Here is a 13,197-nt window from a genome sequence, read left to right on the forward strand (position 1 = left end):
GATTCTTACTTGATTATTTCCAAGTTCCAAGGGGAAATACAAAAGTCAGAGTTGAGTGAAAATAAAAGTGGAGTAAAGCTTCAGAAGGCTGTGGTGGGTGTTGGAGAAACATTGCTAGGGCATAAAGCTAGGATAATAAAATCTGAGAAATCCCAGTGTTTACCTATAGGTGGAAATCATACTCCACATGTGGATGGAGTCAGGGATCCCTGTGTTTTAAAATCAGTGAGGGAATTGAATATCTGGACTTGTGCCAATTAACATACAAAACTCCGTGCTTTTGATGTTCTCATTCACAAGATATCTGTGTTCCTTCTTTATTAGCAATCATAGTCATAGGCTTCCTAATTTTGACCACGGGAAAAGAGGAGAGGCCTCTGCGTGTTTGTGTCTGTTGGTTAGGCTGTGGTGCAGCTGGTGTCACACTTCAGTGAAAGTCTGGCTTTTCATCACAGGTTGATCTGAAAATTGTGCACAAGACTGCTGTCTCACATGTTCTTTCTCCAACCTCAGCTTTTCTTAGTGCCCAAAGTGTCTGCAAGTGGAAATCCAGAGGTAGACAGAGAGAAACTGAGTTCCGGACAATGCATTCACTAGTGAGTAGGGGATGCTTCTTTCTACTGAAATTATACCCATATTGCTGGCAAGTGGGCAGTTTTCTCCAATTTGCATGGGTGTTTCATTTTTATTCTTTTTTTGTTTTGTTTTTATGATGTAAAATCCACCCAGCCTGGGTATTCCAAATGCAATCAGGAGGCTTTCAGGTATCTGGCCTCCAGTTAAGTTTTCTCAGGACTCTAGGTGGGGTATCATGTGTCAAAGACTCCTAAATTATCAATATAATTTCTAATATTACACTATTTTATTCCAGCCCCTATTAAGGCTATTTACAAAAAAAGATATGAGAGGTTTCATTTATATATTTCTTTTTCTTCTATCCATCCTATAATCTCATAGGGAAATAATTGACCCATTAACTGTACTGTTGGCTGAAATAGACTTAGGATTGTGATGAATGCAGGCGATAGAGATGAGCGAAGAGCAGAACATCACAGCCCAACAATGAGTCTGGTGTTCTAGCAGCTGAGTTCAATAAATCCAGTGTGATAGGACTTGGGCAAGAGCTGTGCAGTGTTGAGGGAAAAGAAGAGTTTGATAAAATATATTTGAGCTTCTGAAAACTTTGTGAAAGGACAACTAAAGAAGTCATTATTATTCTTATCCCCATTCATTTTACCTTTTGGTAATTAACCTTTTTGCCTTCTGGTAAGTGAAAGTAACATATAAGAAATATAATTATTTAATTATGGTTGCACACTCAGAAGAAGGAATATAGTAGATACAGTACACTTTAGGGTTCTGTGGAAATGCTTTATAAGGGCTGGTTAGAAAAAAAACAATGAAGAGGCTTTTTAAATCTTTGAACAAGTGAAGTGAGAAGGTAAATTTAAAAGAGAAACAATGATAACTGATGTTTGGATTGCCGAGAGAAAATTGAGAACAGGAGGCTTCATATCACAGGAATCATCGGACTAAGATTTCCTCAGTATAGCAGCCTCAGTGGTCTTGTCTTGTGCTGCTAGACTGTCTTTAAGCCTTGTCATGAACACCTGAATTATATAACATTAGAGAGACTATATGTATGAATTGAATCCTATATTCTGCATAAAGCTTTTTCAGTTCTGAAGAATGCTGGAGTCTGGTTCATTACTTTCTAACATTTTAATGAATAAGGGATCAATGACTTATATTTAATAAATATTTGCTAGATAGGAAACACGTTTTCTATTAGTTCATTAGATTATTCAAAACACATCATAGGTCTCTTAACCATTTGATTGGTGAGAAACCTGTGGTTCGTTAGAGAAATAGTTTATTTCATCACAGTCGTGTTTAAAAAGTAGTAAATCATGGTTATTTGCCTTGTGACAAATCTGTAATTTACTTGAAATTCATGGTAAATTTCATTTTATTTATGAACATTCAAGTGAAAATTTTATAATCAGTTATGTAGAGGTGATCAACACATTACTGAAAAATATCTGGGTTATATTATGCCACACCTCACGCGATATTTCTTTATAGTAAAGTTTAATGGATTCAGAGTGGATATATCTCTGTGAGTGAATCTGAAAGGCAGATACCAGCTTAGTACTGAGAATGAACTGGCTGGAACCCAAAACACTGAGTATTCTGCATACCCAGCTCCTAGCTATGTCATCTCAGCCTTCCTCTTCCGGACATTGAAAGGGATTTCTCTGTCTAAACTAAAATGTCTGTGATGTTTTAGAAGAAAGTGACTTTTGAAGATGTAGCTATTGACTTCACCCAGGAAGAGTGGGCCATGATGGACACATCCAAGAGAAAGCTGTACAGAGATGTGATGCTGGAAAATATCAGTCACCTGGTGTCCCTTGGTGAGTCCCTCAACATTCACATACATATGTAGACACACATTCGCTCATTCATTCAATAAGTGTTAGAACAGCTTCCCCATATCTCACTCTAATCTCTTCTCTGCTTCTCTCACAGATCTCATCTGAAAGAAGTTTGAACTTTCTAAATCTATCTGAAATAAATATCTTTCTTTTTATTTTATTTTATTTAGTTTGTCACTCAATTAGAATGTAGTCTTGACAAGGATTTCATGGTTTCTTTGGTACTCAGTCTCTAATACTCATAACAGACCTGGGAACTTAACGAATATTTTCAATGTATTAAATTAAATATTTTCTAAATAACTCTTCTGCTTTAGTCTATGCTTAGGCTGAGACCAATTAGTGAAAACAATAGCAATATCTTTTCCATATAGAACACCAATTATTTTTGTAAATCGAATTTTTTTTTGTTCTGTGTGAGAATAATAATAAACACACTGTGCAGAGATTTAATTCTCTTTCTGAAAAGATTGTGTATTATGCGTTGTGTCTTGGAACTTAGGCATGGACTCAGCATTCATATGTCCTGACTGTTTTGAATTTCCTTTTCCTGATGGCCCTTTTGTTTAGATTTATTTTCCAGTCTCATGTTGGGTCAGAAAAATCCTGGGGAGTTTTCTGTGTTCTAGGTCTTGTGGCCTGAGCTGACCTTCACTGTTTTTATTCTTCCTTGATAGCCTGCCTTACACTTGGTGATAATGCACATTTATTGACAGTGAACTCAAAACACATGTATTCTTTCCACTAACAGGGTACCAGATAAGCAAATCCTATATAATTTTGCAGCTGGAGCAAGGAAAAGAGCTGTGGCGGGAAGGAAGAGAATTTCTTCAAGACCAGAATCCAGGTAAGCAACAGGGTCCTGCGCTCTAATAGGAGGAGGTGCTTTGTCAATGAATAATATCAGTTGAATATTAATTAGTGGTTTTATTAAATGAGTGATAATTTCTAAAATGTAGGTTAGGCTACTGGAGCAGAATTCCTTAGATGTTATTATCATTTTGTTCATGTGTCAGATGCTACTCTTGTGTCCTCTTTTTTCACTTTTCTTTTACTTTTAGGAAAAGGATAATTCATGTGCTTGGCTGGGGTTAAACTTTCATATGCTGACTCTTTCCCTGATACCCCTGTGAAGACTATCCCTCTATTTACCTGCCTGATATCTCATCTCCATTTTAACTCTTTTCACATTTTAATTTTAAAAATCTTTTCTAATTGCTGACACTGTACAATCTATTTCTTCTATTCAAGTAGTTTCTTCATTTGACACACTTGCCACATCTAAGTGTCAATTTTTGAAAAAAAGTAAATGGGCCTTGGGGCTTTTCAAACAATTTTATTACCATAATACCAATGTAACAATTTATTTTTCAATTATTTCAGACAGGGAAAGTGCCCTTAAGAAAAAACACATGATATCCATGCATCCTATCACCAGAAAAGACGCATCCCCCAGTATGACAATGGTAAGTTTTATAGCTGTGTACACCAGTCATCTAAGTTAAAGACATGGTAATGGGTTAAGTTAGTAATGAAGCACAATCACCTGAGTGTAATTAGGCTGGCATTAAGTGCTTTCTAAGCAAAAAAAAAAATTGAATACTTTGAATTTAGTGAATACATTGAACTGTGTTCTAAACCATAACATGAGATCTCTAAAATAGAACAAGTGCATATACATTGCTCATGCCCAGACATTGAAAGATATTGATATCATCACAATTATGCAATAACTCTGCAGTTGAGATCTTACAGAAGAGAACATATCTGTGTCTGCAGGAGGTAATGTGTATGCAAATGTCAATCGAGAAAAATGACAAGACAAGTCTCAATCATTTTAGGAGATTTATTTGCCAAAGTTAAGGACATGCACCCAGGGGACAGGTGTATGCCTTTCTCCAAAGATGATTTTGAAGGCTCCAAATTTAAAGGGGAAAGGGTGGGATATTGAGAAGTACACAATTTTCATGTAAAAGGTAGGTAGAAAAAATAGTCATTCATGCATTTTTCTGGCTCAGTGAATCTGGATTTTTTTACATAAGATGACATAAACAAATGAGGCAGAGGAATAATTCAGGAAAGCTGCATTTTACATAAGACAACATAGGCAAAATTGGGCAGGGAAACAATCAGATATGCATTTGTGTCTGGTGAACTGGGGATGACTGCACCTGTAAAGACAAGTTATCGTTTGCATTGCCATGGTGTAATTTTAACAGCTCATGAGGAATTCCCTTGTGGGAAAAATATGGGGGAGGCGTGTAGCTTTTCATCTTGTAGCCATATTATTTAGGAACCAGACTGGGGAGGCAGGTTTCTGTGACCCAGTTCCCAGCTTGATTTTTCCATTTGGTTAAATGAGTTTGGGGTCCCAAAATTTAATTTCCTTTCACACAAGAAACATTGGAAAGCTTTCAACTGGGGTCTACCACTGAATGGTTGGTCTAGGATTCAAAGGTAGTGAAATGAATGTATAGATATATGTGGGTAAACCATTAAGAGCTTTTAATCTTTGTCCCAAAGGAGAACTCTCTCATTCTGGAGGATCCTTTTGAATGTAATGATTCGGGAGAAGATTGCACTCACAGTTCCACAATAACTCAGTGTTTGTTAACTCACAGTGGAAAGAAACCCTATGTCAGCAAACAGTGTGGAAAATCTCTTCGTAATCTTTTCTCCCCTAAACCACATAAACAAATTCATACTAAAGGTAAATCAAATCAATGTAATCTATGTGAAAAGGCCTATACTAATTGCTTTCACCTTAGACGGCACAAGATGACTCACTGGAGAGAGGCCATATGCATGTCATCTATGTGGAAAAGCCTTCACTCAGTGTTCTCACCTTAGAAGACATGAGAAAACTCACACGGGAGAGAGACCATATAAGTGTCATCAATGTGGGAAAGCCTTTATTCAATCCTTTAACCTTCGAAGACATGAGAGAACTCACCTTGGAAAAAAGTGTTATGAATGTGATAAAAGTGGGAAAGCCTTTAGTCAAAGCTCTGGCTTTAGAGGAAACAAAATAATTCACACTGGAGAGAAACCACATGCTTGTCTTCTATGTGGGAAGGCCTTCAGTCTGTCTTCCGATCTTAGATGACATGAGAGAACACGCACTGGAGAAAAGCCATATGAATGCCATTTATGTGGGAAAGCCTTCAGTCAATGTACTAGTCTTAAATAGCATCAGAAAATTCATGCTGGAGAGAAAATTATAAACTTCTTCAGAACATATTCTGACTTTAGATGACACTGTGTTAGGAATGACGAAGGTAAGGAATGTGGCAGAGACTTCAGCTGTAGTTGTAGCATCTAAACATGCCAAAGGACTCATATTTTGAAGAAATACTGGAATCAACATGGAAGATACTTCAGTTATCTTTATTCTTCAGTCCACATCAATAAATTCATATGGAAGAGAAATTGTGTGACATGTATGTACCAAAGACTTGTTAGTGATCTGAGCATAAATGACATGAGAGAGCTGAAACTGTCAACATAGTCAACTAAAAGTCTTCAGCAACAGCTTTAACTTAAAACATGTGGGACTTTCAGGTAGAGAATCTCTAACTCTGCATTCAGTGTGAAAATATTTTTATTTGCAATTTATTGTCAAATAACATGAGAAAACTTTACTTGGATGAACCCTTTATTTGTATTTTCTGTGAATAAACATTCAGCCAAGCACCAGGCTTGATGTTCACAAGAAAACAGAGTGATAAAATGCTGTTAAAATGGAAAATAAGAGAGGAAATCCTTCATAAGCTAAATAAGAAGGGAAAGTCTTTCCAAGGGCAATGAATTCTCTTGGAATACCAAATACTTCTTACTGGAGAAGCTATGCAATGAAAAATCATGAGAAATCCTTTCTTCATAGAGCAACACTTGTGGCACATGTGAGATTTCACACTGGACAGAACATGGTTAGCATCCTGAAAGGAGAAAATTCTTTAGTGGTAATTCATTTCTTAGTTGACATTAAGTTTCTCACATTGAGGAGCTATCAAACTTGAAAATCACTGTGGAGAAACCTGATAGATTTCTCATCAGAAAAGTGAGTCAAGAAGGTGGACCTCTAGAAAAAACTCTTAACACATACTTTAGCAAAATAATTCAGAAATTTGAGAAAATATCTATTCATAAAAATGTGGCATGTAAATGCATAATAGTAAAGTGACCAGGGAATAAATTGAATGCAGAATTATATAAGAAATCTCATTAAACTTTTCCAAAAGATTAATACTTACAAATATTGAAAGAATACAATCTGTTGTTGAAAAAACTTAGTATGTTGGCGAAGCCCTTGTTTCATTTATGCAGCCCTAACAAATCGATTTGCATCTGCACTCCTTGGGTGAGATTCTTGGTCGAGATTCTACCCCAACTTCTGAGTCTCCCCAGTCTTTAACAGCTCTTTCCTCACAGCTCACCTCCCTTTACTTCAACGTCCACTAAAACCACTTATTTCCATCCAACCCTCGAGTTGACACACCAGGGATCTTCAGCCCCACTTGCTAGATTTCTCAGTGTGTCATTGCATAGATTTAGCAGGGAAATGGAGGCTGTATCAAAGACCCCTAGTATATGCATTTGGGTGTCCCCAGCCCTTGCCTCTGTCTCTGAGCAGTTACCTGGGATCAGAGGTAGCTCTTCTCTTCTATCCCTCAGAAGGCTCTTGAAATTTTGTCCCTGGAGCCTCTCTAACTGGAAGTAGCAGTTCATCTCATGACACCCCACATTTTATTCAGGTGAGTCCTGAGTTATTACACAGAGACAGACACAGCTGTGCTCCTTTTACTGCAGTCCAGAAGATAAAACACCAGCATGATAAAACAGCCGAACCTGTCAGCCACCTTGCAAGCCTTTCCTATATTTGATTCAATGTACTTTTCCCGAAGCAAAATGAAAGTTCTCACAGAGGGGCCCTCCTCTGCCTTGTCCTCAGAATTGGAAAATGTATTGTCCGTGAAGGAGCCTCAGTACTGAACCTAAAACTCAAGAGAAAATGTTTCCTGAATATCAAGTGGGATGACTTGAAATTTTGCCAAACAGGCACAATCTTAATACGATCGGCCTTACTAAGGCTAAATGGCCTTACCCATGGTTGAAATTGACAAATCAATATATTAAAAAATCTCCACAAGTGATTGATTTTACTCTGCAGCCAGGGTTTATGTCAAGTGTGAGGATAATGAGCAAGAAATTCAAGCCCTTGGCAAACTGGTTGGAGAGGCAAGGACTGTGTCCAGGCAGAGCTCATATCATTATTTATTGTTTAATCTATTTAATTAAATATGCAATTTACCCACAAACTGTGGCTGACATTATATGTACTCCTGAGCCACATTGAGATGTACTATTTGTGCTGTGAAATTCTATGGGATTTGACAAATGCATGGTGGCAGATCTCCAGCCATTATTAAAGCGTAACACAGAATGCTTCTCTTATTCAAGCTCATCTTCCCTCCACATAGAGGGAATCAATCGACTTTTGTATACTGATTTTTGAATTTGCCTCTTTATTTCCATCTTCTTCAATTAAAGCACAAGATATCGTACTCAATTTCCATTTGATCTTTCAAAAGAAAAGTACTGAATAATCTACACCTGAATTTCAGTGATTCAGACTCAGGTCCACCGCTAAGGCCAAACGTCCTGTGCTGCCACCTCATGGCCGGCAGAGGGCAATGAAACTCATCTTTCCGGCCATGCAGGGCGCATGCGCGGTCTGCCTCCCGCGGCGGGCCGGGTCTCCAGGGAGGACCTGAGTTTTTCTTCACCCATGGTCAGGGAGGCGCCATCGCCCTGGCTTTGGGGCTGGGGCCTCCGGGGAGGTTCCAGTAGGGGCGTTGGAGAGGCCGCTCTTTTTGCAAGGCCCGAGATGGCGGGCCCTGCGCAGGCCGCCCTATTCCGCGCCCTCAGGGCGTCAGTATCCGCCTGAGGCCGCATACCCACTCTGGGCTCGGATACCCCCGCAGGGCCCGGAGCATCCTCGGCGCTGCCCTCCCAGAGCCCCGCAGAGGCTGAGGTGGCGCGGGGGCGGCCCCGGCTCCGCGAGAAGCGATGGCAGCGAGGGCTGGAGGACCCGGGCTACGGGACTCCGGGGCGTCTGGCCTGGGTGGGACTGAGCCCATCCAGGGACTGGGACTCCGGGGTTGTGGTGTAGGTGGATCCGGGGCAGGCTCAGGACCAAGACCCTCTGCTTCCACCAAGGAGCGCCCAGAGGCCGGCGGCAGCTCCAGGTTCACCTCCTCCTTCTCCAGGTGTTTACTTTTCCTTTATTTCTGTGAGGCCAGAAATTGTCGCCATCCTTCACATCGGTGAATCGGGACCCTAACACTCATTACCTCACGTTTATTGTTATTGCCATTAACAGTGTTGGTGGCATTATCACTAAGATCATCATTGTTGTTATTATTGTCATTTATGATTATTAGCAGGTGTGTTCATTTTGTCTCACTATGCATTTTTTTTTTTTGGGGGGGGGGGGATTGGTTTTTGTATGATGTTGAATTGAGCTTCTTTAATCTTGACCAGTGTTGTCAGATTTCTGAAGAGCATTCCGGAGGACAACTCCTGTCTTTCAGCACAGCCACAGAATTTCGTGGGCACAGGAGAGCACTTAGAATATTCCCCTTTCGTTGCACAGCAGCTTTGGGAAATAGTGGCTGCCTGGCTCTGAGATGAGGTAGAAAAGACTGGATACTGGGGCAAGTGTTAGCACCTCCACTGGTGTTTTTATGAAGCTAAGCGCACTGTCTCCCACGTAGACTTAGAATACAATCTGATGGCTCTAAAGGGCCATGGCTGCCCTTCCTGGGACTTCCTGGGAACCTTTAAAGCTTCTGTGGTTCCTGGAGTAGGTAGGTTGCCAAGTCTGTGCCTCATATGTCAGCACCAGTCTTTTCTGGGCCAACAAGGACACTTAGAATGTTTCCAGAAGCTCAGGCATGCTGTCTCTGTTCCTCCCTTCTGTTCAATGGCAATTCACTGGGTCCCTGGCTGACATAGAACATCCTGCAGAAGGTTGGGCTTGGGTGACTTCCTGGCCAGCCTTCCCAGGCAGTCATCTTTGAAAAACTTGAAGAGACTCACAGAGGCCATTCACTGGTATTTCATGACTGCAAGTGGGGTTTCTGGATCCTTGAGTTTACTTAGAATATTTGAATGGCTCTGGATGGCCAAGAAACCCTCCCTGGTCTTAGAAGCTGCCAAAAGCTATTACTGGGCCTCTGAAGAGACTTTTAAATTTTTCCAAGTACATTTGGGCATAGGAAACTTTTCCAGGTCTAGCTGAGCCAGCTCAGGTCGAGTCCTGAAAAACTGGTGGGTATTGGGGGATCTCATCTTACGAAAGAGCAATTGGTGGCAAAGCTGGGTCTCCAGGACAGCTGTGTATGTATATGTCTGTAGAACATGCCTTGTTGGACATCTTTGGTAACTGAACACCATTTGTGAATGGAAAAACTATATTCATTGCTGTACAATAATGAAAAATCCATATTAACAATGGCAGTAATAAAAATATTGATGGCTATTAACAGGAATAATGATCATCATGATACTAGTACTAATGGTTTTGATACTGATAATAATACTAACCCTATGGACTTGGGACATATAAGTTTTCCATAAGTGGATAATAGGCATAAATATTTGGCTGTGTAGGGTTATTTCAAGTCCCAAAAAGCAAGGATGAACATCTAGAACGAGAAGAAAAACAATCTGGAGGTTAGTATGTGCACACCTGTGGACTCCTGTGTTAACTTCTGGTGTTTCAGCCTAAGAGGGAATGTTAATATAACCCTGGTCCTGGAACACCATGCTGACCAACACCTACCAGCTTTCAGGAGATAAGACAGCTGGCTGATGGGGCAGGGATCCAGAGAAGGCACGGGTCCACACCTGCACATGTTGCCCAGTGGCAGAGTTCATGACAAGCAATAAGCCCCAGGACAATGTCATTCCCAGCTACCTGGCTGTCATCTGCTCTTTCATGGCTCCTCTATACTGGGACCTCTAGGCACTGGCATGTCCTCCAGAGGCTGCAGGAGGGCATGATACTCAGTACTCTCCCACCTGCAGGAGGGAAGAAAGATGGAAACAGCTAAATACCATGGCTTCTGGATTTTTTTTGGTGGGCATGGCATATTTTGCATTTGCTTTAATAATGCTGGAACCCAGTCAGTGGCTTGCAATACAGATCTAGATGACTCTGAACACCTGTAGAGATTTTGACAATTTCCAGAAGGTCACAAGTTCTTGGAGGACTTTTTCATGAGTTCTTCGACTGAAAAGGTGGTTCAAAGAGCTTCTATACTGACTTAGAAAATGTTGCAGAGGCCAGGTGCGGTGGCTTATGCCTGTAATCCCAGCACTTTGGGAGGCCAAGGCAGGCGGATCATGAGGTCAGGAGTTTGAGACCAGTCTGACTAACATGGTGAAACCCCCTCTCTACTAAAAATACAAAAATTAGCCGGGCATGGTGACACACACCTGTAATCCCAGCTACTCAGGAGGCTGAGGCAGGAGAATCGCTTGAACCTGGGAGTCGGAGGTTGCAGCGAGCCAAGATCAGGATTCCAGCCTGAGCGACGGAGCGAGACTCTATCTCAAAAAATAAATAAATAAGTAAATTAATTAATTAAATAAAAAGGAAGAAAAAAGAAAAGTTACAGACACTCTGGTGAACAGATAGGCCCTCTCCTGCCACTCCAGGTAAAAGTTTCTTGGCCACAAACCTGATTTAGCAATATCCCTTCATCTTAGGTAGGTAACAGAAAGCCATTCATGACCTATCCAAGCATGGAGAGGGGATTTGACTTAGAAAAGTTAGGTGGACTAGTTGGTGAAAGAAAGTGCATTCTGGGGCTCACAGGCCTACACATAGAGTTGCTATCACATAAAGCATATGTATGAATTCTTTCTGAGCCCATGGCAAGATGAGGGTGCACTTCATCAGTCTCCTATGCTGGTATGAATAAAAGAATAATTCAGGAAGCCAATTCTTCTACAGGACACCAGGCAGTACAGTAGGAGTCCTGGGGTTGCTGTGGTATTTATGTTTTAAGGTTGTCTTTTAATCATCTTCAGCAAATTCAACAGTCTTCAGGAACATAAAAAAATTATTCAACATTGCATAAAAACTACCACAAATATATCCATGATAAAGAACTGTACCAATATAATAATAACATTAATAACAATCATAATGGTGATGATATAAATGTCAATTTAATGAAGAGAGTAATAAAAAAGCAGATATTTAAGAACATACTCCTGTAAGCCTGTGGCAATATTCCCATACGAGCCCTCATGTTATTGATTAGATGGAGAAGCTTAGGGCTACATCTTGAAATATATTCTATGATGGCAAAGAAGAGTGGCAGTAGGGAGAATAATTCTGAGCCACATGAGAGCATGGGCAAAAGTGGAGATACCTGTGCCATGTGGAAATACATTACAAATGGACTATGGCAAAGGGTCTGGCCAGAGTCTTGCCTGACACAGGTCGTACAAAAGCCTTCAGTAGTTCACCCCAAGAAATAGCTGGTCCAGGCTGTAGATGAGAGGCACTGGGCAGACAGATCCACACCTGCCTCCTGAGTCTCAGAAGTCTGGTGTGCATCGAACATTAAGCCCCTAGCCTACTGAGACTTCACCTCCCAGCTGGTCTTCTACCATCTGATTCTTGAGCCCCATCACGTTAGTGTCATCTCCATACTGGAAATGCCAACAATGTCTGATGGAGGGTTTCACCCTGGGTACTTGGTACCAGCAATGTATGAAATACCAGAAGGGAGGCTCCAGGGCTTCCATAGAAGACACATTCTAAAGTTACTCAGGTGATCAAATGGTCATTTCAGAGATTTTCAGTAGAACTGCAGCATTTTGTCAATACCTGAGTGAATGCAGAAAATATCCAGAGGCACGGGCATTCTAGGAAGCTCCCTGTGTAAATCAAATACAAGGAATATCTACTTCTGGGCTCAAAAGCTAACTTAGAGAAAAAAAAAGTGAGATGCTGGCAGAAGGCAAATAACTCCACTTCAGTTCCCAAGAGAAAAATGGTTCTGTAGCCTCTGAGTTTATTTAGAAAAATTTTGGAGCCTCAGGAAGACCGAGTATATCATTCCTGATGTTTCCAGGACAGATTGGAGTGCTTAGGCCTTTGGGAATATTCTAAATCCTCTCAGGTTTCCATGGGAGACTGTAACTCTACTCCTAGAGCTCACACCACACCCGAGCAAGCTCATTGTTTTCTAAATATTCCAAGGAAGCCCATCCAGGGTATGCCTGTATTGGTGAGTTTCACTTTGGACTGGCAGGAGAAGACTGAGAATGATACATCCTGAGTTCACTTGGTAAAGGTAGGGGAGCCAAGAAGTCCAGATCTGGAAAGCACCTGCAACACCAAATGGCAGAAGGACAGTAAGGAGGTAAAGTCAGCTATGGAGTTGGAGCTTCATGTTTACTGCATGTAGGATTCTGAGTTCCAGGACTGATGGGCTGGTGGGGATCAGAGACGTGTCTTCCTTGCAGGGAGCCAGGCCAAACCAGCCATCTGGTTGCACTACTGAAAGCTTTTGTGTACCCAGTGGTGGGCAGGACACAAATCACAGTCCCTTCACCTCTGGCTGGTAGTTCTTGATGAGAGAGTTTTGCACACAAATGTTCATATTAGCCCATGGTCTCCTGCGGCTTACTTTTCTTTCATCTCCTGTTTTTGATGTTTGCCATCATGGAACACATT

The 13,197-nt window shown here is 41.0% G+C and overlaps 2 protein-coding genes across 19 annotated transcripts in view; both read left to right on the forward strand.

Annotated features, from left to right (window-relative positions):
• Window positions 1-363: 363 nt before the first annotated feature.
• Window positions 364-8,300, forward strand: ZNF705A (zinc finger protein 705A). The gene is given in 6 exon segments (XM_054663037.2): window positions 364-596; window positions 2,291-2,417; window positions 3,190-3,285; window positions 3,822-3,904; window positions 4,962-5,224; window positions 5,226-8,300. Coding segments are annotated over 6 exon segments (900 nt in total). The 5' UTR covers window positions 364-584; the 3' UTR covers window positions 5,545-8,300.
• Window positions 8,301-8,609: 309 nt separating this feature from the next.
• The window catches only part of LOC129136506 (putative glycosyltransferase ALG1L2), a 164,484-nt gene continuing 159,896 nt past the window's right edge, over window positions 8,610-13,197 (forward strand). For all 18 annotated transcript variants that reach the window (XR_010147966.1, XR_010147972.1, XR_010147964.1 and 15 more), the window contains exon 1: window positions 8,610-8,707. The gene's annotated coding sequence lies outside the window, so the exon portion shown is untranslated. The remainder of the gene's footprint in view (window positions 8,708-13,197) is intronic.

Source organism: Pan troglodytes, chromosome 10, assembly GCF_028858775.2.
Source record: "Pan troglodytes isolate AG18354 chromosome 10, NHGRI_mPanTro3-v2.0_pri, whole genome shotgun sequence".
Taxonomy (NCBI): domain Eukaryota; kingdom Metazoa; phylum Chordata; class Mammalia; order Primates; family Hominidae; genus Pan; species Pan troglodytes.